Here is a 27,424-nt window from a genome sequence, read left to right on the forward strand (position 1 = left end):
CTCATAAAACAGAAAATGTCTGGAAGTCTTTGGTTTGGGCGTCACTTGGAGACCAATCTTCTTTCTCTGCTTTTCATTTTATCTTATCCCTTCTTATCTATCCTCTCTTCTGCTAAGTGCTAACCAAAAGATTATAGTTTGATTATTGACAAACAAATCTTTATCAAATTCCGTTAAAATGACGCATTCTTTTTGTTCTATGTGTTTTAATTTGATCTAATAATTCAAAACATCTCGTGGAGTATTCAAAGGAGATTTATCCCAAATTTTGGGCTAGGCATTTTTCTTTTTTCTGCCTGTTTTAAGCTTTCATTATCATGTTCTAGTATAGAAAAGGTCTTTTGAAATTGCATTGTAACAAAAAGTGTGTTTGGTTTATGGGTTAGAATCATTAGATTAGAATTATTTTTAATTTACGTGTATTTTTTATAAAAAAAATATTATAATAAATCATGAATCATAATTCAAATCAGTACGAATTCACTTACCAAATGTCTTTAAGAAACTGGAGAATTTATAGAGAATGGAAATTCCAATAAGGGCTGACAAGCGTGTTGACTCGGCCCAATTTGACCGATTCAAAAAAGATATAATAAGAGATTTCTGTATTAAAATTCTGTGTCTCTCGCTGCCTTCGCTGAAGCTTCTTTGCCATTGCCTTTGTCCAGATCACGCCGAATTGGACTTATCAGTATATCTAACACCTTCCACAGTCACCCTCATGTTTTGCTTAAATTACACCTCTGCCATTTCTCAGTATTGAGAGATTTTTTAAAGCAAAAAAATGTTATATTTTGATTAGTTACGTGGTTTAATTGAAGCCGTGCTTTGGCATGTTGCGGGTGTGAATAATTAATATGATAGAATATTAGTCGTTATAAAAATGATGGTCAAACGCACTAAATAAATCATGTCAGGATGCCCTTAAAAAAAAAAAAAATCATATTAGTATGTGTAACTTGTGTAACTTGCTATGCGTATTCTAAGAGTTCATTTAGTTCGCTGATTCGAATTTTTAATTTGAATTGAGATGTAACTTTATATGAGAGATTTTTACTGTAGTAAAAAAAAAATTAAATGTGACTATTTCTGAGAGCTTTTTACTGTAATAAAATTTAAATTTTAAACTCGAGTCGGTGAAATAAAGATGGCCTAAATCTACGATCTAAATACAGTCTCCAATTTTCCTGTTGTGTTCATTAGCTATTTTTAAATAACTGAACCAAGGTTAAAGTGTATATATGACATCAAAAGAATTAAAGATTACCAAATATAATCTTTAACCAAAAAAAAAATTCCCAAATAAATATTAGTTAATAATTACATATTAAACGACTTGTCAATTCCTGATAATCTCCTTTTTTTTTTTTTTGTTGAAAATCGTGACTTGAATTTATGAAATTAAAAACATATATATTTATTGATCATATATGGGATACGTTGAAAGTTTCTCGAATGATAGACTTTTTGACTTTTCGCCAATATCTTACTCTTTACATAAATAATCCTATAGGTATATATTGCATACCATGAGATTCCATTTAAAAAAAATATAACGACTTAATATAGTTTCTTAGAGAAGTAGGGGTAATTTTGAAACCCTCAATTTCTCAAATTGTCCCCTCCCAAAGCCACACTTCTCCTCCAATCCCATCTTGTAGTTATAGCTAGCTTCTCATCTTCTTTCTCTTCAATCTTCTTCTTCTCTCTAAACTCAAAATCCCATTTCAACAAAAATTAACAACCAGATGGATAGAGAACAAGAAGAGATGCAGTTTTTAGGCCCTATTGGTATCCTAGAAGAATCCTACAAGACCATCATGTCATGTAGAAGAGTCCTCAGCCAAATCACCCTCTTCTTGATCCTCCCCTTGGCCCTCCTCATCCTCATCCACATCGAGGTCTCCGACGTCGTCCTCAACAAGATCGTCAACAACGAGGTTGACCTAAGCGACGCCCAAGTCGGAAGCCCTAAATACGACAAGCTCTCCGACCTCGTCTCCTCCGAGTGGACCTTCCTCATCCTCTTCAAACTCGCCTACTTCACCTTTCTCCTCATTTTCTCTCTCCTCTCGACGTCCGCCGTGGTTTACACCATCGCGTGCGTTTACACCGCGAGAGACGTGTCGTTTAAGAAGGTCATGAGTGTCGTCCCCAAGGTTTGGAAGAGGCTCATGGTAACCTTCTTGTGGACCATCCTCGCCTTCTTTGTCTACAACGTTGTGGCAACCATTTTCCTTTTTGTTGCCGTTTTATTTATTTTTTCCATAAGCTACAAGGCAGGGTTAGGGTTTATTGCCGTTTTTTCGGTTTTATACGTTGTGGGGTTTGTGTACTTGAGCTTGGTTTGGCAGTCGGCGAGTGTAGTATCGGTTTTAGAAGAGGCGCGTGGGATTCAAGCCATGAACAAGAGTAGAGCACTACTGAAGGGAAAGGTGTGGACGGCAATATTCGTATATGGGATTCTAACGTTGTTGAGTTTTGGGCTTCAATACGCGTTCCAAAAGCTTGTCGTTTATGGAGGGAGGTTTGGGAATTTGGAGAGAGTGTTTTATGGGATGATTTGTTTGTTGGTTTCGGTGAAGTTGATATTGTCTGCTCTTGTTATTCAGACTGTTCTTTACTTTGTTTGCAAGTCGTATCACCATGAAAACATCGACAAGTCGGCTTTGTCGGATCATCTTGAGGTTTATCTTGGAGAATATGTTCCTCTCACGGCTAAGGATGTCCAACTTGAACAATATCACGTTTGAATTAACAATAATATTGTTATTGTTCATCCAATATTATCCATCGGTCGAGTACTCTCTGGAAATATTAGTGGTACTTTCTACCAATCAATCATACAAATTAAGCTTGCTTGTTATTTTATGAAGAAGATACTTTGTATTATTTCTTACTGATCATGTATCCCTTTGTTAATTTCGGCATTTTTCTCTGTTTTGTTATACATGGAATTGACTTGGGATGGTTTTTTTTTTTTTTTTTTTTTTTTCGTGTTAATATTATAGCGCCAAATTTGTGCTGATAGAGTTTCTTGTGTTGTTCAAGTCTAGAAGATTAATATTCTGAGTATTCTTTTGTAATGTTTTCTATAAATTGATTATATATATGCAATTAGTCTAGCTTGGTCATCATAATTATAATCGTAAAAACTGTCAATTTTCCAAAGTCATTTAAAAATCGTAATGTATAAAATATCTATCCCCTCCAACACGTGCAAGAATATTCCAACCACTACATAATGGATTGATGAGTCAAAGTCTGGTATTGGGGCCGTTTCCACGCATTAATGTAAATTCAATGTCACAATTTGAATTTTTAATGTTTCTGTAAAGTCAATAAAGGAGGTTTCACTTTCAAACAAGAAAAATTAATACTGATGGGAAAACACGGATAAACCATGGCATAAGCAAATAACCCAATTGTATACGCCTTATATAACTAAAACTAAAAATTAATAAATTGAGAGTACTTTTCTTTTTGGGACGCAAGACTAAATTCATAAGCTTATTCATCTAATAAACGTTTTGCTAATTAGCATATACATAATTTTGATTATTGATTAATCCAATCAGATACTTTGGAAAGAAGTGTCAGTTTATCATTAACGTAACATTGAGAGTTACCGCTACCTAACCAACCCCACTTTTCCTTAGAAGCAAGTCCGGGTTCTCCACAATGACGTTAACGTTGGTTAAGGTGTCCATTCTCTAATATTAGAATTTATTGTATCAGTGTTCTACCTACTTGTATGTATATATACATGCATATATATGTTTATTATATTTATGTATGTTTGTAGTACATATATGTATGTGTACATACACACACGCACATTAGTGTATGCAATTAGTTCAGCCACCGGAACAATATTCATTATTTTGGTCCTAAGTTTCACTTTTTTATGAGAGATGAGGATTTATTCTCATCGAGATGAATATTATTTTTCTTCTTTAAAAAATTGGCATTTCTTTGATTGACGCACAAAATTAAAAATCAAAAATTAAAATGACAAACACCTTGTCAGTCAGTACTCTACACATTATATACGTATAACATGATGGATACATGGATCTATTAACCAATATCTATGGATAGTAACTCGTTCATCTTAAGGTTCAGAACCGAATTAATATCCTTTGCTATGTTCTCCGCATCATTCGAAAAGCCTAACAATCCTCGACTCCCAAATCCAGCACAACAAAGACCATTCTTCCCTTTCCAATGATTAGGGAATCTTGCTTTTGGCATTCCAAAATCATCAAACCCTTGGTCTCTTCATCCTGCATTAATTAATCAGTAACAAGGTATCAAAATACTCATAAGTCCGGAGACAAAAAGTCATGATGACCTAAAAAGATTATACTAAATCATAATAAGGTATAGTGATATATATGATCATATATACAATATGCATGAAAGATGATCATGAAAAATGTAAGCTAATATCACTCATTCTTAAACATGTTGTGTACAATATGTGACATGCATATATTAGATCATGAAAATATATTTTTGCAAGTCAAACATTACAAAAAGCAAATTAATATTGATATCTGCAATTACCTTAAGCCAGTTTTTAATGGTGCTCCTGTAGCCAGTAGCGAATATTATCGCGTCAAAGCGTTTAATCTTGCCATTCTCAAATTTGATTTTGTTCCCCTCAATGTTTGTTATGGATGGAAAAACCTGGGATGATATTAGAGCTTTGTCTTCATATTGTGTGAATATAATTAGATTTATCATTAAAACCTAATTAACTAATAATAATAATAACAATAATAATAATGTACCTTGATTTCTCCTATCTTGATCTTGTTGTATCCTTAATCTTACATCGGGCTTATATGTGAATAATTATGTGTTGCAGACTGTCATATAAGATTAAGCCCGTTTAAAAGTGATCTTCTTAGATTTGAGTAATTTGGGCTTTAATGTATCTGATATGGTGTGAGCCTTTAATGTATAGAGACTTAAGGGTAATTTCTATTTTTATGATAGACTAAAATAAAAATACTAAAAGATAACATGAAAGTTATCTATATATAGTGGTTATAGTCCCCAGATCACACGTATCATTCTATTTTTTTCTGACATCCCATCATCAGAGAGAGAACAAAGAAAAAGTTAAAAGATTCTCTAAAAAAATGTGTTGATCTGGAAGACAAACTGCACGATTCTAGAGATTAATTTATTGTCATGGATTCAGGTATGCTTCCACTAATCTCTTGTTTGGTTGGTGGATTCGTACCCTGATTCGAATCATGGTTCGTGGTTCACTACAGTATTTGCTCTCACAAAAGATACGTAAATCGAGAATAGTTTTGAATCATGATTCTGAATCCATAAACTAAACGTTTATTGGTGATCCAATATAAATGTTTCCTGAATTTTGAGAGATGTTTTACATCAAAGAATATTTTCTAACCTATATTGTCTATGCAACCAACATCAAATGGTTGGCGATCGATCAGTTTTTGCCTTCAAGAAAAAAAGTCCATGCTTTGGCTTTTGAATTCCGAATTTGGATATATTACCACACTTTAATTGTCCAAGCAGTACAGTTATTGTGTCCACTAATTTCAAGGGAAGGAATTTCAACATTACCAGTCCTACGAAAATAATTTCCTTGGTGAGAACATGTACCTGAAAATGTCATGAAATGGTGTTCATGGGTTGGGTTGGTGCGGGGTAGGACTTTTTTTTCCCCGCCCCAAAGGGTGCGGGTTGCATATATTCAGCCCCAACGATGTTAGAAAAATTTCACAAACCAACGATATTCGGGTTGGGTTGGGGCGGTGCGGGGTGGGTTGGGTGGTCAGTTTCAACATTCAAAAAATCAAAGACTTAAAGTTCAATATAATATTCAAACTTCATCATTAAATAGAAATAGCAACCATCCTTATCAGTCCGGCGAGAGAGCACCGGAGAAAGTGGGCAAGACGGCGGCCGAGAGGACTGAGCAATGAAGATAGAGTTATGAGGGGGTTCACGAGAGGGGAAGAAGAGGGAAAACTGAAAAGGAAGGGGCAAGAAGAGGGGGTTCACGGGAGGGGAGACCGAGAATGAGATTGTGACCCCTAATGCTAGCGAGCCTAGGGTAGAACTTGGGCAGTTCGGCTTGGGCCGAAAGCTTGGGGGTATGTTGTGCGGGTTGGGTTGGGGATTGCGGGTTGTTATGGGCCCAACCCGCAATCCGCCCCAAATACTTCGGGCCAGAGGTATAATGAGCCGTAAATTTAAAAATAATACTGCGGGTTGCTTTTTTCGGCTTGGGTTGGGGCGGGGTGGGTTAGGTTTGCGGGTTGTTCGGGTTTATGAATAGCCCTAATAGGTTATAATATAGGGAAGTTAATTAATATTATATTTACATCACTACATTAATTGCTACTATGGATATATTATCCATAAAGAATATATAGAGGAAAGTAAATCCTCGTTTCTGCATGATTAATTTCAATATATAAAAGACGTCATTTTTTTTTTACCTTATCTTAATTTTCGGGCTATCTAGCTACCAACATTGGGCCAATATTCCACTGATCATCTCTCTCAAAAAAAAAAAAAAAAAAAAAAAAAACAGAACGTTTGATTTCATTGCTTAATTATATCAGTAACAGAAGTTAAAGAATTGATAATTAAAGGATAAGGGACCATTAATTTAGAGCAAATTTATGGTGAATATCGATGATATCTCTTTGATATTAACACCTATTTATAAACGGTCATAAGTATGAATACTTATGTACATTATTCCGTACTACATGGTACATGGATATTATTTTAAAGCAGATTTTTAGGTTCCGTACTCAATGGCAATATAATTATCAGAACTACTTTGTAGCTAGACGTAGTTCTAGAGTAGATTCATTGCGCTAGCTACTGATTTATGGAAGAATTATACCGTAATTATAAGCCAACAAAAATAATATTAATAATTTTGAGCAATTAATTATTGTACGTGTCTTTTATCCAATACCCAAAAGAGAAGAAAAAATATATTCCGTATTTACCTTTTGTAGCATAAATATGACTTTAAATAATGCGTGTAAGGAAAAGATAAGAGGAAAATTATCGTTATAAGAAATCATAGGGATAGTTATTTTATGGTAAATGGAGATTCTATTAGATAATATACTTGATAATTTTCGGAGATAAGTGTGGTGTAAGAATTGAGTCCGACTCGACTAATCCGCCTAACCTGAATATGTAGGTGGTTTTTTTTTTTTTTTTTTTTTTATTCGGATTCAAATAGTCCCAATCTGCACTGTACGGGTTGGGTCACGGGGCGGGCATTCTTGAACTCACTCTGCCCCGACCCGTCGATTGCCCAAAACTAATCGTCGGTCCACAATCATCGTCCTCCTCGCGCCCCTTTTTCAAAACGCTGTATAAATACCCTCCTCATTTTCCCATTCATCATTGCTCTCCAAATCCTCCAATTTCAATCTTGCAAACCCTAGCTTTCGCACTTCTCCAATTCACAGTTCTAAGATTCTTCAATGGCTCGCACCAAGCAAACCGCTCGCAAGTCCACTGGCGGCAAGGCGCCGAGGAAGCAGCTAGCGACGAAGGCCGCCCGCAAGTCGGCTCCGGCGACTGGCGAAGTAAAGAAGCCCCACAGATTCAGGCCCGGAACCGTGGCTCTCCGTGAGATCAGGAAGTACCAGAAGAGCATCGAGCTTCTCATCAAGAAGCTTCCTTTCCAGAGACTCGTTCGTGAGATCGCGCAGGACTTCAAGACTGATCTCCGGTTCCAGAGCTCCGTCGTCGCCGCTCTCCAGGAGGCCGCTGAGGCCTACCTCATCGGTCTCTTCGAGGACACAAATCTATGCGCCATTCACGCCAAGAGAGTCACCATCATGCCTAAGGATATTCAGCTCGCCAGGCGTATCAGAGGCGAGCGCGCTTGAGTTTGATTTAGGGCTTTCTCTGTATAGAAGCAGTTGGAAATGGTGTGTGATGTATGAAACGTTGGATACATGTTTGCACCTATTGTTGTTTTCTGTTTTTTCTTGTTTAGAGTATCCAATCCGAATAACTCGAGTAACCTGAGGTCACCCGACAAGTTACGGGTTTGTGGGCTTAAGAGAGTGTTGCGGCCTAAAATTTTCTCAATCCGTACTGTGCGGCTCGGCCTAATTTTCGGCTCAACCCGACCCTACCCACCCGAATTACACCCCTAGAGATAAGTACAATTAATGGACTATATATTAGCCTTTTCCGTACTACATTGCACATGGACAGAATTCCGACTAGCAAATTTAATTGTATTACTTTATGGCAAAATCAACAGTACATTGGCAAAAATTAAATGTTGAGCGGTAATTAACTGTGTGTGCATCTTTACATAGTCAAAATCCAAAATGGAGAGAAAAATATGGTGTTTATATTTATCTTATTCATAGCATATATATAATGGTTTTAAAAATAACGTGTGAGTTCATGCATATGTGCCTAGCTAGGACAAGAGATGAGATCAAAACTACTAAATAGTAATACGAAAAAGTAACTATTTTATGGTTCAAGATGATATATATATATATAGCATTTCCGTACTGCATAAATGGACATAGTTCTAGAGCAAATTACTTACTTTATGGCAAAATTATCCATACCACATGCAAAAAATTGAATGCATAATTAATCCTGCGTGCATTTTTTGTATTAAAAATTGAATAAAAAAAGAAAAGCAATGTGTCATACCCATATGTTTAGGTTAACTTAAATAAGTATCAATATGAATCTTAACAAAATGTGTATGTGATTAGAAAGATGTTTTAAGCGCAAGTTTAACTTAGCGATAAATCAACTTCGTCGTGTTATTGCGGTTTAGAATTCGAATTTCTGAGTCCTAATATAAATCAAGAAAAATATAAGAAGAGTAAAGAAACAAAGTAATGTACAAAGAGATGATATGAGACAGAGAATATTACCGGCTAACGAACACAAAGGGAAGTGTTGGCATTCCAATCTGACAAGTCATAAGCAATCTCCATGCCTGAATTCCCTGATCCAACAACCAAAACTTCTTTCCCACTAAACCCTTCACCATTTGTGTACAAGCTTGAATGCATGAAATCCCCTTCAAAGCTCTCAAGTCCTCTCAATTTTGGAATAAAACCCTCACTAATCTCCCCGGTTGCCACCACAATAAACTCCCCGAAATAAACTTTCACCACGCGCCGTTTTTCTCGCTCCACGTTGAGGGAGGCTGACTCTACACTAGTCATGCGATAGCGGGGGGGATAAAGAACACCCAAGTATTGGATAAAGGCATCCTTTGAGGCATATCTTTGAGTACCCTCGGGGAATGGCATATGCGCGGAAGCTGGCAAAACTCCTTGGCCAAATGAAGCTTTAGGCGATCATATGATCTTTTCTTCCATAGAGAAGCTGAGCAATCGTCTTTTTTCGAGCACGATATTCGAGATGTTGGGAAGGTTGAGGCATGCACAGGTCGCTTCTTCCTTCATGATTTCCATGTGCCCTAGCTAACTAATTGAGGTTTTGAAAGGTGTTTGATTTGTATAAAAATATTAATTTGTTGAGTAATATTGTGGTGGAAAATCTAAACATGGTACTGTATATATATAGCGGCGTTATGTGCAAAGCATGAATTGGCAGTTTTCTGTTTCATGACTTTTGTTTGATGTGTGAAATTTCGTTGTCATCCTAGTTGACATATACGTTATTTTATTTTATTTCTTAATTACCTTCTAATTTAGACAGAAATCTTATCCAAAAATCAAGGAGTATCTTTCACTATAAAGAGGAAGAGAAATAAAAAGAAAAAGAGACGCGACAGGATAGGAATTGATGGTTGAATACTATTTGTTATAAGAAAAATCGACGTTATTTTGGGAAAATACATAAAGTTGTACGATTCTTCTTGGAAGTCCGACCCTATTTTACAATTTTCTGATATGGATGAATTTACATATAAAAAACAGCTAATTCGAGAAAATATAGAGTTAAAACACCTCGATAAGTACGGCTGAAAATCCTATAAATGCATTTGGTGTTTTGATTGATAAGAACGCGTAAAGTAAATAATATTTAAAAATTGATGTCAAGAAGGTCGTGAAATAAAAAATAGTTAAAAAAAAACAAGTTTACCAAACAGATTCTGATAGAAGATTATAAAACAAATGTTTTTTAGGACCTGTTTAGTTCGCTGATTCGAGTTTTTAATTCGAGTTGAGATGTGACTTTATGTGAGAGCCTTTTACTGTAGCAAAAAAGTTAGATGTGATTGTTTATAAAAATTTTTTATTGTAATAAAATTCGAATCGATAAAATAAACGGGGCGATCCTCCTATATTTATATCTTTATAATTTTTCTGTTTGACTAATTAAAATCAGAGGCAGATTATTCAGATGGTCCCTGTGTCCGTACGCCCTTGAAGTCTACACAAATGTCAGGTGTTTTTTTGTTACTTTTTGACTGATTTCGTTTTTATCATATATAATAACTAGCTATATATAGTTTAATATAGTCTAATAATTTGTGATCGAATTCTTTATATATATATATATATATTAAATATAACATCGACATTAAAAAAAATTATAACACTAAAGAATTTAGTCATTTAAAGACTATGTAATTTTTTTCTAACATCAATGTTACGTCCAATCATTTATCATATTAAATTGGAAGGGGGACAGACCAAAAACAAAACACACACATATATATAGACATATCGCCATACATCCATATAATCCCAATAATTGTATCCAATAGAATCATAATTATATATATATATATATATATATATATATATAGTTCTCGTAGCTTTTCTTAAATGGATCCAATCAAATGTAAACAGAATAATATTGCATTTGTAAGTTCTGGCCGACTAGGTTAGTAGTAGTTTCCTCATTTATAATCTGTACGAATGTAACATCTTGTGTGTATCAATTCTTCCTTTGTATATGTTACATTGGTTTAATCTATAGCACGACCAAGAAAGTCCAAGCAGTGGGACAAATATCAATCGGCTTTCCCAAAGAAAAATTATAAATAAACGCACAAAATTAAATAATCATTTATATAATATATAATAAGGTTGAACTCCAAAATTACTATATTATACATTATAACCACACGATGCCCTCTTGATGAATCACTTGGTCATTAATTTGATCATCTCCTCACAAGTCATATTCCTTATAATTAAGAGAAAATTAGAAATATGAAACAAGAAGAAATGCATTTTGTTGAGGCGTTTGTTATCTACAAAGAATCCCACAACATCATTTTCTCATGGGAAAAGATCTTTGGCCAAATCATGCTACTCTTGGTCCTTCCTTTGTGTTTCTTCTTGTTTGATGCGGTAGTTTTCCTAACTCTCTCCAAACACACCAGTACTGCTACTTATTGGCTTCTCAAGGCTACATACTACACCATCATTCAAATAATTATCACTTCTCGACCTCCGTCGTCGCCGCTTAAAAAATCGCGTGCATCCACGACGGTTCAGAATATCCCAAAATATTGGAAGAGGGTCATGATCACAACCCTATGCACTATCATTGCCGTGGTTCTCTATAGATTTTGGCGGCCTTTCCCTAATTTCTGCACCCTTTAGCACTTTTCTTGAGCTCTCGTGTCCACTTTGCGGAATCGACAATTCGCGATATTGTTTTGACGGATTTCTCAATTAGGTCTACTTGAATGTTGTTTGGCAGTTGGCTGGCATGGTTTCGGCATTAGACAAGAAGAGACGTAAGGGAATCGTGTACATGAACACGAGCATGGAAGAGGGAATTGACAAAGGGAAGGATGGGGATCATGGCCTTCCTCCTATTTTCTAGCCTCTTTGCTTCCTCATTCCTTCCTGATGCAGTTTATATATATATAAGAAAGAAATCATGTAGCAGTTAAGGATTATATTTTTGGTTTGAAGACTATTATTACGAAAGAAAAGTTAAAATTCTATTATTAGAAGCTAGCAATTTTCTGTTAGAAAAGTTTTATTTTGTAATAATTTGATCTAATTGAAAAGTCAAATTTCATTTTGGCTTAATTCCTTTTTGTTTGTAATTTTTGAAATTATTTATTTTTCAATTTCATTTGTAATTTTCCGTTAGTATTTGGGACAATTTAGTTTATAAATATGTTAGTCCAAATGTAAAAAGTATAATTTTTCACGAATGAAATTTGAGTTTTTAGACTTTCTATATTTTTCAATTTTCGGTATTTTTTGTGAATCAACGAATCTTGATGTTAATTTTTGTTATTATGTGTGAATCAATAAATTTTGAAATGTTTTTTCTGGCATTCTATATGAGTCCATAGCTTAACTGATGTATTTCTTATTACTTTTTTATTCCAATTTTTGATGTCATGGAGTTGTTAATATATATATATATATATATACACATATAAATAATTTGTACATTATGTATATAAGTTATTTGTACATTATTAGTGTTAGGGAGTTGTTACATACACACACACACACACACACACTATTTGTACATTAGTTTGATTGAAAAACGAATTCACTTTCTTTCTTTTATCCTATATTCTTTCTGCAATTTAGAAGACCACCCAACACCTCTCAACCATGAACGCGCGCTAAGCATGCATATATACAACTTAATGGAGACGACAAACTATTCTACTTTCTTTAATACATTTGTTTATATAGTGACGTACAAAATTCAAATAATGATAATTCCATTTTTTTTTTCTATTTGACTCCATGTGGATACAAAACCGGCGGCCTCTCTCACTGCCAAATTGCTCGTGTTGCGGACTTTAAAATGGTCAGTTAGCAACACTAATATTGCCGTCTCATCTACTTTGTATGCATATATGATGTGCCCCATATATATATCTATATATATGTGGACTTAACAAATGGCGGTTTGTCCCTTCAAAAACAAATACTAACTTGATGGTTAATTTCTAGGAAATTACGTTGTGGTAATAGAAAATCCAACGTGATCACTTTTTAATTAATAATACAACTCAATTCCTTCTACAATACACTTTTCCCCTCTTCCGGGACATATATTCTTTTCCTCATTATTTGTCTGATTTTCTCTCTAAACCCCAAATTCCAGCCAAGAAATATGGATAGAGAACCAGAAGAACTGCAGTTTCTTGGGGCGTTTGGTATCTACAAAGAAGCCTACAAAATCATATTTTCACTTAGGAAGATCTTCAGCCAAATCACTTTAGCCTTGATCCTCCCTATGAGCCTCATCTTTTTGATCCACAAAGAGATATCTAATGCTCTCTTTCGGAAGATCCTAATTAACGAGAGCAATTTAGACCAAACCATAGTTGGAAGTCCCAAATACAACAAGCTTTCCCATCTCATCTCCACCGAATTGATCACTTTATGGCTCTTCAAAGTAGCATATTTCACCTTCCTCCTCATCTTCTCCCTCCTCTCTACCTCCGCCGTGGTCTACACCATCGCCTGCATCTACACCGGCAAAGAGGCGACCTTCAAGAAGGTCATGAGCGTCGTGCCGAAGGTATGGAAGAGGCTCATGGTCACCTTCTTGTGGACTTTCCTCGCCTTTTCCGCCTACAACATAGCCGCAGTGATTGTCCTATTCGCGGCGCTTTTATCAGTTAACTCAACTTATGATGCTGATTTGGTAATTGGCATAGTTCTAGTGATTGCGTACTTGCTAGGTTTTGTGTACTTGAGCCTTATTTGGCACTTGGCTTGTGTTGTGTCTGTGTTAGAAGACATCCGAGGAATTGAGGCGATGAACAAGAGCAAGGGCTTAATTAGGGGGAAAACTGGGGTGGCAATGATAATATTTTCGAAGCTCGCCTTCTCCGTTTTTGTGCTGCAATTTGCATTTCAAAGGCTAGTTGTGGATGGATGGTCTTTGGGAGTGGTGGATAGGGTTGGTTATGGGATTATATGCCTTTTAGTACTTCTCAAGTTGGTGTTGTTTGCACTTGTTATCCAGACAGTTCTCTATTTTGTGTGCAAGTCATACCACCACGAGGGCATCGACAAGTCGGCTTTGTCAGATCACCTAGACGTTTACCAGCTTGGAGAATATGTTCCTTTGAAGGCCAAGGATGTCCAACTTGAGCAATTTGAGGTCTGATCATGGCTATTCTGAAGCATATATATATATATATATATATATTTAGTATTTGATATAAATGTCTGTATAAGTCCTTGGCCACTACAAGATGTATCTTTTGTGTGTTTTCTTATAACTTTCTGCTCCGAAGCCATATAATTGTTTTGTTGAGGCAACACAATTAAGTGGTCGTTTGATGTATTTAAGTTGCCTAAAATATGATAAATTCGAAGCACAGATTCATGTATACCGGTGAAAAACATATATAGAATAAACATTTGCTTACTTCGATCTGTAGTACATATCTTAACCGAACAAAAATTTTACTTTTAATTCTATAATAAAATGTAAAATTCGAATTTACCCGCTCCTTTTTTTTTTTTTTTTTTGAAAATAACGTGGTAAACTGCTTGATACAGGATGGAGTTGTTGGTGAAGGCCATTAATCTAATTGTGGTACTCGTTTCTGATCATATCAAATTATGTTCTCTAGTAGTTCATAAACATTCAATGTGCTGCTTTTATATCTTAATTTCAAATCATGATTTACTTGAAATATATGCACTATTACTAGTTTTTACATATAAAGAAATTCTAGTAAGAATATATATAAAGAAATAAGAAATCAAAGTTTTTGTATGTCTCTTTGAAACGAGATTGTATATAGAGAAATTAAAGGTTTTGTTTTTGAAATAAGGTTGATCTGTGGCAAATTTGTTAATCATACAATTTATCTAGCCCAAAAGAAAAAAAAAAATTTTGTTGGCGGAAAAACCTATAGATAGTCTGAGGGTATTCTCATTATATACGTAAGTTATCATCAATAAATATCTGTTCATATATAGAGCAAGGCAACAATTAAGTACTGACAGGACAAACAACAAATTAGTAAAATACTCTTAAATTATAGGAACAATATCCTTGGTTCTATCTCCGTAACAGATTTAAATGCATTAAAAACCACTCTCTTGTTAGATTACTTATTCTTCCAAAGTATAAGCAGTCAAGAAATATATGGACGTTAGTTTTCTTTTGTATTTTTCCCCCTCCAAGTTCAAATAATTAGTGAGCTATTTCCAACTCTTGAAGGTTAGTTTAGTTGTTTGCAATTGGGTTGTTTTCTTTTCCCTAATGGGATGGTCTGTGGATTATAACTCCTATATATTCTTTTTATTCTTTTCTTTTTGTCCCTAATAAATTTGATCAGAAGTCTTGGTGCCGGTTGATCATAGGATGAACAAAATACCATTATATTTTGGATGTCCCAAGTCCTTCTAATGTTAATTGTTGTCTCTATTTTGCATATTTAAAAAAAAAATTGTTGCATCTCCTTTGCTATAAAAAGGAAAAACCACTAGAAATTAAGCCACTTAATTTTTTAATGTGCAAATAAAAGGGAAGAACAATTTTTCATTCAAAAAAAAATAAAAAGGGAAGAACAATATTTGGGGACAATGAGGAATAATAAGTAAGGTAGGTTGGCAACATTTCTTTGATAAATTATCAAGTACAAACTCCAAACGAAACGTCCTGTTCTACAAACAAAAAAAAAAAAAAAAAAAAAAAAGTACAAACTCCAAACTAATAAAGGGATCATCCCTAAATTTCTTTCATCATCATATAGGGTCAGCAACAAATATAACATCACAACATATTTATATATCGACCAATTCATGCTACAAATTATGAACATACTTTACCAGCTAGACCCATAATTGATACTATATAGACAAAATTAGCACCAAAAGAAAGGGAAAAAAAAAAGAAAAAAAAAAAAAAAAACTGCCAGCTACAACAACATGAAGATCAACAGAAAACAGGTACTCCCAGAAACTGATGAAGTCAAAGCTTTCCCTCGCGGTGAGACAAGTTAAAAATAATGTCTTGTGCTATGTTTTGTGCATCCATTGAAATTCCAAACAATCCTCTTGATGAGAACCCAGCACAGTAAAGACCATTTTGCCCTTTCCAATACTCATTGGGAAGCTTTTTCCTTGGCATTCCTTTCTCGTTAAAGAGGTCATCTCCACCCTACAAAAATACATTTTCTGATCAGTACTCATCAACTTAAAGAGTGCTAATAATATTACTAGTTGAGAAACAATGAACAACAGTAACTTTTACCTTAAGCCAGTTTTTCACTGTGCTTCTGTAACCAGTAGCGAAGACTATAGCGTCAAAGTAACGCATTTCGCCATCATCGAATGCGACGTTGTTTCCATTAATTCTTGTAACCGATGGCAAAACCTGCATTAATTGATCAGGAAAATAATTGTAAGTGCATAAAATAATATTGATACCAAAATCAATTGTACATTGCATCATACATATATAATAATCAAATATGCAACTATAATTATAAGTGTTTTTCCTTTTATTTATCAAATATGTTTAATGTATATATAAGTATACCTTGATATGTCCTGATTTGATCTTGTCCACGGTTCCAACGTCAATGGTGGGAGATCTTCCGGTGGCTAATTTGGTAAAAAATGGTCCTTCCTTAGGCCTTTGAAGACCATACTTGGAGACATTTCCATACTTCAATTTTCCTAGAGTCAATGTTATCATGTCGACAAATTTTATTGGAAGGAACTTCAAAAGTATCATTCCAATTTTGACTATATTCTCGGTCAACAAGTGTACCTGCAAATATATATACATGTAAATGCCGTTAATTATAGAAGCAAATACCACTTAAGCATTTTCAGTTGTAGATTCAACGGATTAATTTGACTAATTAATTTCATTTCCATATAAGTTATTATTCACCCCCCTTGCATTTTTTGTTTTTGTTTTTGATATTTACGGTTTAGTATCTAAAGTTACAACAATTCAACTTGAACCCATTTTAATTATAGAAACAAATATATTACCTTTTAAGCATTTTCCTTAGTTGTAGATTCAACGGATTAATTTGACTAATTAAAATTCATTTCCATGTAAGTTATTATTCACCCCCTAATGCATTTTTGTTGTAATTTAAAGTTTAGTATCTAAAGTTACAACAATTCATCTTGAACCCATTTTTCTGTCCGGAATTTGGAAATGGCGGATTCGATCTAGATCTGAGTTTGGATTTACTGATAGACTAAGCTTGCAACCATAATATACCAATATGCAACGACCGATTTACTAAACATACAAAATGAAGATATAAGGTGTATAATTTGTCTAAAAACATAAAAATTTTATGGTTAAAAAGATAAGATTAAGATTAATTACCGGACTACGAACGACAATGGAAGTGTTGGCATCCCAGTTTGACAAGTCATAGGCAATCTCCATCCCAGAATTCCCTGACCCCACAACCAAAACATCGTTGCCTTTCAAACTCTTGCCATTGTCATATTGACTAGAGTGCATAACCTTCCCTTCAAAACCCTCAATTCCGGGCATGTGAGGAATGTAGCCCTGGCTATTCTCCCCGGTCGCGACAACGAGAAACGCTGAGAAATAGACCTCGTACACCGCCGTAACCAAGTTCTTTACAACGACGGACCACTTGCCAATGCTTTTGTCGAAGAAAGCGGATTCAACGCTGCGGTTGTAGTGGGGCTTGACATCGAATTTCTCGACATAGTCGTCCAAGTAGCGAATGAAGTCCTTTTTAGGGACAAATGTGGGTGCCTCGGGAGGGAATGACATGTGAGGAAGCTCGCAAAATTGCTTAGCCAAGTGAAGCTTCAAGCGGTCATAAGCCCTCTTCTTCCAAAGAGAGGCGCAACAATCTTCCCTTTCGATGACAACATTTGACACCTCGAGGCGGTTAAGGCACGCCGATGTTGCTATCCCCGCGGGCCCACCACCGACGATGATCACCTCAAATTCCGCCATTGTTGGTTTCTCTCTCTCTCTCTATCGAGTAGTGTATCCTCTCTAACACAGAATCTATTTGTGAAAATGTAAGAATATTGTTGTGACTAGTTCACTCGACCTAGTGTTGTTTATATAGAGAGTAAATTACAAAAAGAATATAAGATTTAAGAGAAGGGATAAGGACGAATATAATCTTGGGTTGTGGTATCCAACATTGCCGTTGATGAAAGTTCCTACCACATATAGAGAAAAAATTTCTTAATTCATAATCCAGAAATAAAGATAAATATTAGAGGGATGAAGATAGAAAGAAATTACACGTGCATGGTAGGAATCTACACGTGCATGATATGCGTACGAACGTTATTGCTTTTTGCTTTTTGAGTTTTGATTGATAAGAGCAAAGGAATTTCTCCTTACGGTGAGTTTTTTTTTTCCTTTTTTTTTAAATGGCTGATTGACCAAATTATGGATTTGTAATTTTTGATTCTTTTCCCTTTAATAGGGGAATCAAGTAATTGGAAAGGTGAATTCTCAAAAAACAAAAAGTCGGAAAGGTAAATTGCATTAAGTACAATTTTGCCTCCAATACTTTATTTTTGTTATCCGTTCATGCATATACATATATTCATTTCGATTTAATATACATAGGTATTAATCAAAGGGGGGAGAATATGAGCATTGTACAATGTACGGACTTTTAATGTCTTTAATCTCTAATTAACTTCACGATCTTTTACTTCATGGGTTATAATCTAAAATGCTAATCCTCTATCGTTATGAAATAAACCGTGTAATCCTCTAATTATTGGTGCAATCTAGCAGAAAATGGTCCTAATTTTAGTTATTAAGAAATAATAATAGAAAAGGTCCTGATTATGGGGACAAGATTTCATTTTCAAAAGAAAGTTTTACATTCTCATGTACACTCTTGTCATGTCACTAGTAATAATTTGGTTCTAAAGTTTTTTGTTTAACTTATAATTTGGTTCTAAATTGGGAATATGAAAAATATTAAAACAATATAAAACAAATACTTCTCCCTCTAAAATTTAGGCGAAAAGGTTTCTGATCAAACATAATAATTAATATATAAATTATCTCGCTATTCTCTCTTTTTCTTTTTGAATAACTATTTCGAAATGTGATCTACCAAATGATAATACGTAGTAGTGGTAGTAATAATAAATGAATGAAGCGTAAAATTTCGGAGAATTAAACAGAGTAAATCATCCAAACCTGAGTGGGAACAACAATTTTAGCTTATAGCTTGAAAGAGAAATGCTAGATGAAATACTGTAATCAATCATGGAACTCGTGACAATATTGACAATGGTTTAACACAATAAAAAACGACAAAAAGTATTAGGAAGAAGAATCCACGTAAAACTTTCTTTAATTTAATTTATTAGTTAAGCAATAGTAATTTTGTAGATATTTAAATTATTAATTATGCTTTCTCTATTTATATATGTATATACATTCGTGTGATCAATTAAAAGACTCGTGCCGTCAAAATAATATTGATTTTGCTTCCAATTGGAGCCAACTAACTAGTTCATCAGGAGTTGACCATCGGAAAAAGAAAAAAGAATATCATGGCCGTTAATTCCGTACCGATCAAACATCAAAGTACTATAAGTTCTTTTTATCTGTTGGAATATTTTTATAAGCCAATCACCAAATTTTAGGCTTTTAGCACTCAAGATACACGCATTAACATCTCTTTTCTAGTGCCAAAAATTCCCATGCCGTGTTAGACGGTACGTTATTCTCATTTCTAGCTTTGCTCATGAGCACTAGTTATTGCAAAAAAACATACACAATAGGTATAAAATCAATCTCTCGAGATGTTCAATTTCAATTTTAGTTCCCTTAGAAAAGTGTTTAATTTTTCAATACTAGGATAAAAAAATTAACAAACCAAAATTTTAAAACGACAAAATTAAATCAATATAATTTTTTTTCTTGGGATCTTCTCTATTACATTCCTCTCTCTCTCTTTTTTTTTAATTTACAACCAGTAGGTCTCAAATTTATCTCGCGTTTAATTAAATTCATGAGGTGTAGGTGCTAAAGTAATTTCTGCATTGTACTTTTTGATGCAATTTGTGTATAATTTTTAAAAGAATCCTACGTGGAGAAACACGCACATATTAAAAACAATAGTTTTTTTTTTTTTTCATACCTTCATCAAAGTTTGAATGTTGGAAAAAATCATGTTTCTGTTTAATAGAGGACACGCACATATTAAAACATTATTAAAAACAATAGTTTTTTTTTTTTAAAAATCCGAAAAATCAATAAAAACAGAAGTGTCATTTCATGAATAAACACATCCTTAATCATCACAACCATTCACATAAAGGTACCTTATAATATAAAGGTATCTCTACATCGATTAATACATCTATTACAACAGTTATTTTTATTGCTAATAGGTATTCAAATATGTGTGAAAACATATCACCAATTGATGTAATGGTTTGAAACGTTTCATATCGTAAATCACACACGTATGCACAATTTCTGCAGAATAATCGCTGCAGCGGGTTCACTAGAATCAACAGGCCCGAAGGCCTGTACAGAAAGCACTGCAACGCGCTTGCATATGCGGGCAGGCGCTGTGGTTGCTCTGACAGCACCAAACGGTGCTTCTAACTCGCTGCAGTGTTTGTTTTGCTATCAAATGCGTTTTAAATGCCCAAAAACATGTGATTTTGATTTTTGAGACATATTACAATCTCTTTAACACCGAGCTCATTTCCTTCTCACTTTGATCAAAATCCAATTGGAAGCCAAACTTTCAATGTAATGTATAGAAGTGAAAAACATAAGAATGGTACTCATTCAACGTAACACCTACGTTGACAATGTAACATAGTAAGATATTTAATTATCTCTTACTATTATTACACCTTTCTAACTCCTTATTATGTCAAATAACAAATTTAAGTATAGCAATAGTGTGAGATACTCAAAATTCTCGATGTGACATCTTTTTAATTAGTGTTCATGTTACATTAAATCATAACGGTCATGTTCTGTTAAAAAGGTTCCTATATCGCGTTAGATAACTACAATATTACGTTTTCTACTCTTATATGTTACATTAAAGGATGGTCCCTTCTGAAGACTATAGACAACAAATATATATATATATATATATATATATATATAGACACATATAGATGTTGAACATGAATTTTAAATACGTCACCTTTGTTTTCTGATCAGTACCTTGATGTGAAGAGCCATCTCGCAGCTGCCCATGGGCAACAACAAAATTTTTGACGAGGAAGGAGTTAGAACAAACATATACAAAACATAACTAAATAACTAGATTATTCATCATAAATATAACTTAGGACCAGAATAGCCTTCCGAGCGAAATACAACTAGTGGTTGACATTCAAGCTATATTATCAATTCCCAAGGGATCTAAAAAGGAAAAAAAAAAAAAAAAACCCCCCTCAAAACTCAGTGAATTGTCCAAATCCAAAATAGCTTATAACAAAAAACAACAGTTCTTAGTGTTCGATTTTGTTCACTTGAACATATATGGCCATATTTGGCAGCTTGTATTGTATTTTATAAGGTGTATTATATTATGTTGTGTTGTATTGTCATAATACAATACGGTGTTTGGTGTTATGACACATTATATAAGAGGTCAAAATGTAAACTTTTAATAATTTTGGCTCAAAATGCAATTTTAAAAAAAATTTGGACCAAAATATAATTTTCCAAAATTTTTGGAGTCAAAATTAAATTTTAAAAAAATTTGGGGTCAAAGTGTAATTTTAAAAAAGTTTTGGAATTTTATAAAATTGTTGGGGTCAAAATGTAATATTCACTAAATATAAAATTTGCATTGTGCTACCTAAATTTTTCAACAATTATAGACTCCAGCATGACTCCATGTCAACCTGACCCCAACCTCAAGTCATACACAATCCCTATATGAATTATTGATCCACTATAAAATAATACAATGCAATATGTCAAAAATGAGCCGTATTTAATAATACAATATAAACCATATTAATTTTCAATCCGTATTAGTTTAAACAGTATAATGGTCGTACCAAACATTATATTATTATATTATTATACAATACGGTGTTCTAATACAGTCAAACAAACATGCCTCAAGTGTAATGAGGGAAAAAAAGTCGAAATATATAAATCCTTTATAGCGAAGTTAACAAATTTGCACAGAGATTTACAGAACGCGAGGGAATAACGTATTGAAGAAGAGGAAAACAAAAAGGAAAAGAATCCATTAGCTTGACGCAGCCATTGTTCCTTCCATTTTGCTTATGTAGAGGCTTTGGAGTTTAGATTTGGGCCAAAACTATGATGAGTTTGGAGGGAAAACTGATAATTTTTGCTTTTTTGAAATGGAATAAATTCATTTCACAAAAATCAAATTACACTATATATAAAAGGCCCAAAATACAAAGAAATTTGACTCTAACTCAAAGGCTGGATCTATTATTAGATACCAAAATAGAACAGAGGTGAATATAAGTACCGTGACTCGAACGGAGGAAAATCCGCTCGGCACATCAACTTCAAACTTGACAATTGCTCGTTAAACAATACAATAACAGTCGATGGACTAGTCCAGTTGACCGAGACCAATCACCACATAACAGGGTCAATCACACCATGACATAGACGAAACTTTAGCCAGACATCAAACACCTGTTTACAAATGCAGAGACACAAGTGGAGGACAACACCTCCATCATTACCAAAATAAAAATACTAGAGTAAGACAAAAAAACACATCAAATGGACGAAAACATCAATGCCTTTATTACAACTAAACAAAAGAAAGATTCACCAGTAGCAAGCCATCGATCTGGAACGGAAACTAGATTTGAGTGGAGCCACCCCATAAGGAAAGCACACCCGGGGGACATGGAGGACTGCAGGAGGATCACGACAAAATGAAGGGGATGTTAGCCACGAACACTCCAACCATCAACGAAGAAAGAAACACCTCATTTAGGAGAATTATACCACTTTACAGATCAACACCCTAAGGGAGTGTAGATCCGCCCTAACGAATGCGCCGCTCCAAGCACAGCCACCATCACGAGAAAGCCGACGTCGAGAGGAGTTTGAGGACCCAATTTTGGGGCCAAACGTTGAAGCTTTCTTTCTTTCTCAGAGCCTCTCTCACTAACTTTCTCTCTTTACCCGTCGATGCAGAGAACCAATAAAACTGATATATTTTAAAGACAAAAGATCCCCAAAGTTTTCTACTTTTCACACTTTTGAGTCTCTATCTTAAAATTTTGAATAACTGAATACTAAAAAGTCCTATTCTCATAAGAGATAACACAAATAATAAATGTGTCCGACGATAAATCATAAGTTGTTTCAACTACATTTTTATTAATCTTCTTCTCTTCTGATTTATTAATGATTAATGATAAATTCTAATAACTATTCTATAAAATCAGTATCCAATTATTATTACTATTATTATTATTATTATTATTATTATTATTATTATTATTATTTTGCCATAACTGACTAAGAAAATGATTATGGCTAGTTAGGAAGGAAAAAAAAGCAAAAAAGAAAAAAAAAAAAAAGCGTGCAGATAAGGTGTTAAGAGATAATAATGGAAAAGCCATACGGTTAAAAAAGAATTCTTAAACGATATAAAACAGGTGAAGCAAGACTTGAGTTTGAGAAGACGTGGATTTTATCCCCACCATATAGATGAAAAAGATAGTCTAAATTTGATACTTTATTTAGTATATATTTAAATTTGAGACGATGGGATATATAAAAGTAAAAATTAACGCATAAATGAAGCTTTAATACATTTTATGAAAAAGTGGGGAAAAAGAGTAAAAAAAAAAAAAAATAGATAGTCTTTTTTCTTGTAGTCACATATCCCATAGTAAAAAGGAAATATCCATAGGAAGATATTGCTGCATGGCCTAATCAAATTCAAATCCGACTCCGAATCAAACTTGAAGGAATAATTAAGAAATTTCAGTAACTATAAATATAAGACGTAATTAAGCAGTGCAAGCGCACTACACAATCAAACACCATAGATCTACTCTAGTCTTTTCCAACCTCAATCCAATTTTCTTTTTTGCTATTTTCTCCTTTCAATTCCTTTGTTACTAATCAGACAATTACAATGGTCACTAAGCAGTTTTTAGCTTCACTTTGGAGAAGACTTTATTATTATTCTTCATCCAATTCCAACGACACCGAGTCGAACGATTTGGCCATCTTGAAAGGTTTTTTTTTTTTTTTTTTCATATAACTGTTCACATTTATTTTTCTTTCTTCCAACTTTAGCTATTCGTGATGAAAATCAATCAAATTAAAATAAACTTGTTCCAATTTTAACGTGTGTTATATTGGTTCATTATTATATATTATATATATATAAGGCATGCATGTTAAGCGTCTAATTTTCTTTTCCTGTTTTTCTTCTATATAAAAAAAGAGTTTTTGACGTATATTACATTAATTATTTTTGAATTATTATGACATTTAATCAATTTGTTATTAATTCCGAAGTTTTCATGTAATACTCTCAGCAAGAGAAGCTAAACCCAGTCACCATTTGTTGAAGATTGAGTCCTTTAATAAACTTTCTGAAAATCTATCATCGCCTTACATCGCTGAGGAGTTTACGGCAGGAGGCTATACGTGGTATGTTCTTAGCATTCTTATATTAATCCTAAAATGATTTGCATTATTATTTTTCAAAAAAAAAAAAAGAAAAATTCTAGCTCTAGATTTGCAAAAGTATTTAGTTTAGAACAACAATACATCTTTGAAATTTTTGTAATTAAATTGGGCGTGCATGGCAGGCTTCTTTGTATACACCTTCAGGGTGATGAAGAGAATGATGGAAAAAATCATGTTTCTATTTATTTGGAAGTGGCAGATACGACTGACCTTCCTGATGGTTGGGAGATTAATGCTACTTTCAACTTCTTTGTATACGATCAGATTCGGGACAAGTACGTTGGTCTCCAAGGTATATATCTATATACATATTCTCCATATACGAACACACACTGACACACACACATATATAATAATAAAATATGATATCGTTATTTATAAATTACACAAGTTGTAGTAGCAAATTGTATTGTACCTTTTCCACTGTTCAATATTTATTTTATTTTATTTTTTGAGAATATGTAGTGCTCAAGAATTCAATACAATATACGCAAACTAAAAAACAATTTAGTATTAATTATTGTTCAACGTTAATAATAAGCATTTGATCAAAGTATATACATGCATGTATAGGATTGATCATATATAATTTATACAAATATTTCTAGAAACTTTTTCTAGTAGTCTCTATAATTATAGATTATCAGCTGTCTTTTATTTTTTAGTCGTTAAATCAATATCAGAATATGTTTGTTCTGCGTACTATTTTAATGTTACGTGATTTTAATCAGATCCAACAATCACAAATTAAGACTACTAGTATAGTAGACTACCGAAAAAACTCTCATATTTTTAGGAATTTTCAAGTTTGAATTTCCTTATAAGAGATTTGAGCTTTATTCTTATAGTACTTGAAAAGCACTCACTTAACTTGTAATTACACGTAGAGGCGAGAAAAAGACGTTTCTACTCAATGAAGAACCGATGGGGCGTCACAAAATTTATTGATCTTAAGGACGTTTAACAACCCATCAAAAGGATACCTCATCAATGATATCTGTATTTTTGGAGTGGAGGTTTTCATTTCATGCACCCAGATGCATCTGAGGATGATACGTGAACCCGAAAGAATTTACAAATTTAAATGGCAAGTTGACAATTTTTCAAAGAAAATACGTGATAAGTGGTACAAATCTGATTATTTCGTTGCTGGAGATTATAAATGGTACGTACGTATAATGTTTGATATACAACAACAATATTAATAATGTTATTTGCAAAGCTAACAGATTGTATTGTTTGAAAACAACTTATATTTAATCAGTATATTATGTATATTTTGGTGCCTTAAATGCAGGAGGATGTTGTTGAATCCAAATTGTCATGCTTTGAGTAAAGGAAGCATTACAGTTGGTCTGGAATTCGATACTTCAACCATTCCTCCCAATAATAGGCTGCTTATGAATTATCTTCTTCGGTTGGTGGAACAAAACAACAAAGATGAAGATATTGAAGTTTTTGGTGAATATATATATATATAATGCCTTTTTTATTCTAGTTTTCCTTCTTATATATTCTCTTTCATGAATTGGAAGAAAGATTTTTAATTATAAGTTTTTACCTAATTTCTTTTCTTTTCGTTAATTCAGGTAGTGGTTTATTCTACTCCTCTAGATATACAGATCCTTCGAGTACTTATGGAGATTGCATCCTAGAAGGAGAAACTGAGCATCATAAAAGTCCTTATTTCATATCTCTTGCTGAACTCCAAGATCCGAAATTGGGTTACCTCATAAATGACACCTGCATCCTAGAAGCAGAGATTAATATTCTTGCAATGTTACATTGTCTCTCTGATCGATGATCATTGCTAATTAACTCTATACTTTGTTATTTAGAAAGATACATAGATACATATATATATATATATATATAAATATACATCTATTATATTATTATTATTATTATTATTATTATTATTATTATTAATCTTTTTAGAGGGATTGCATAATAAGGCGAAAATGAATATCATAGCCATAGACTACAAATTACTGACAAACAACACCAATGATTCTAGGTGACATAGACGAAACAAGGTCATTTTCCGGTTTTAAAACTACTCTAAAACGTGAAACAAAATCAAATTCTCAATAAAAGAAGTAAATAATAATGTACGTGTCTATATATCCCTAGTTTTAGTTATCTATTTATTTTAATTTATTTTTTTGCATATGTTGCTGTGTTCAGCACTAGCAAGGACAAATCATAAACTGCATCTATTGCAAGGACATAGAAGAATATGTATAAAATCAATCTCTCAATAATATGCATGTTCAGTTTCAACAAAACTATCCAATTTGTACATAATCAATATTATGATAAAATGATCTGCATATATATAATAAGAAAAAGACGTATATATGAAGTTGCATATATACGCTGCTTTATGTTTCTTCTTGGAGGCTGGATCAGAAGATGTCCAATACAGACACAATGACGGCAGTACTATTCATACTGCCAAAGTGATCCTTGGACTTGCAGGATTTCAGTTTAAGCCAATTCTTATTCTGATAGCATTTGACTATCCTCTTGCATATCACCCTCTCTGGCCAAACTCTTTTTACATTTGGCAGTGGAATTAAACACTTTTCCATTTTTGTGATCCTGCAAAAAATAAAAATAAAAAATAATAATAATAATAAAAATAAAATAAAAGAAAAATGGTTTGTAGTTCCTGAATTAAGCCTATAAAAAGAGATGGTTCATTAGCAGTTACTTGTCCTCAAAGAGGCTAATAAGTGAACCAGCATGAATGAGTTCATAAGCTATTGGATGAGTACTAGACCCTGCTAAT

The 27,424-nt window shown here is 33.5% G+C and overlaps 4 protein-coding genes and 1 pseudogene across 4 annotated transcripts; 3 read left to right on the forward strand and 2 right to left on the reverse strand.

Annotated features, from left to right (window-relative positions):
* The first annotated feature begins 1,546 nt into the window (after positions 1-1,546).
* LOC21404694 lies at positions 1,547-2,950 on the forward strand. The gene has a single exon (XM_010091021.2). The coding sequence runs from the start codon at positions 1,749-1,751 to the stop codon at positions 2,751-2,753; it is 1,005 nt and encodes a 334-aa protein (XP_010089323.2). The 5' UTR covers positions 1,547-1,748; the 3' UTR covers positions 2,754-2,950.
* Positions 2,951-4,080: 1,130 nt separating this feature from the next.
* On the reverse strand, positions 4,081-9,488 carry LOC21404695 (annotated as a pseudogene).
* LOC21404696 (histone H3.2) lies at positions 7,506-7,947 on the forward strand. Its single transcript, XM_010091023.2, has one exon. The coding sequence runs from the start codon at positions 7,506-7,508 to the stop codon at positions 7,914-7,916; it is 411 nt and encodes a 136-aa protein (XP_010089325.1). The 3' UTR covers positions 7,917-7,947.
* A 3,601-nt stretch (positions 9,489-13,089) lies between the features above and the next one.
* Positions 13,090-14,094, forward strand: LOC21404699. Its single transcript, XM_010091026.1, has one exon. It carries the CDS (start codon positions 13,090-13,092, stop codon positions 14,092-14,094), a length of 1,005 nt encoding a protein of 334 aa, XP_010089328.1.
* Positions 14,095-15,915: 1,821 nt separating this feature from the next.
* LOC21404700 (probable indole-3-pyruvate monooxygenase YUCCA11) lies at positions 15,916-17,910 on the reverse strand. The gene is made up of 4 exons (XM_010091027.1): positions 17,299-17,910; positions 16,486-16,719; positions 16,198-16,320; positions 15,916-16,104 (listed from the first exon to the last, which is right to left on the reverse strand). The coding sequence occupies exons 1-4, from the start codon at positions 17,908-17,910 to the stop codon at positions 15,916-15,918; spliced, it is 1,158 nt and encodes a 385-aa protein (XP_010089329.1).
* Positions 17,911-27,424: the final 9,514 nt, after the last annotated feature.

Source organism: Morus notabilis, unplaced genomic scaffold, assembly GCF_000414095.1.
Source record: "Morus notabilis unplaced genomic scaffold, ASM41409v2 Scaffold1009, whole genome shotgun sequence".
NCBI classification, from domain to species: domain Eukaryota; kingdom Viridiplantae; phylum Streptophyta; class Magnoliopsida; order Rosales; family Moraceae; genus Morus; species Morus notabilis.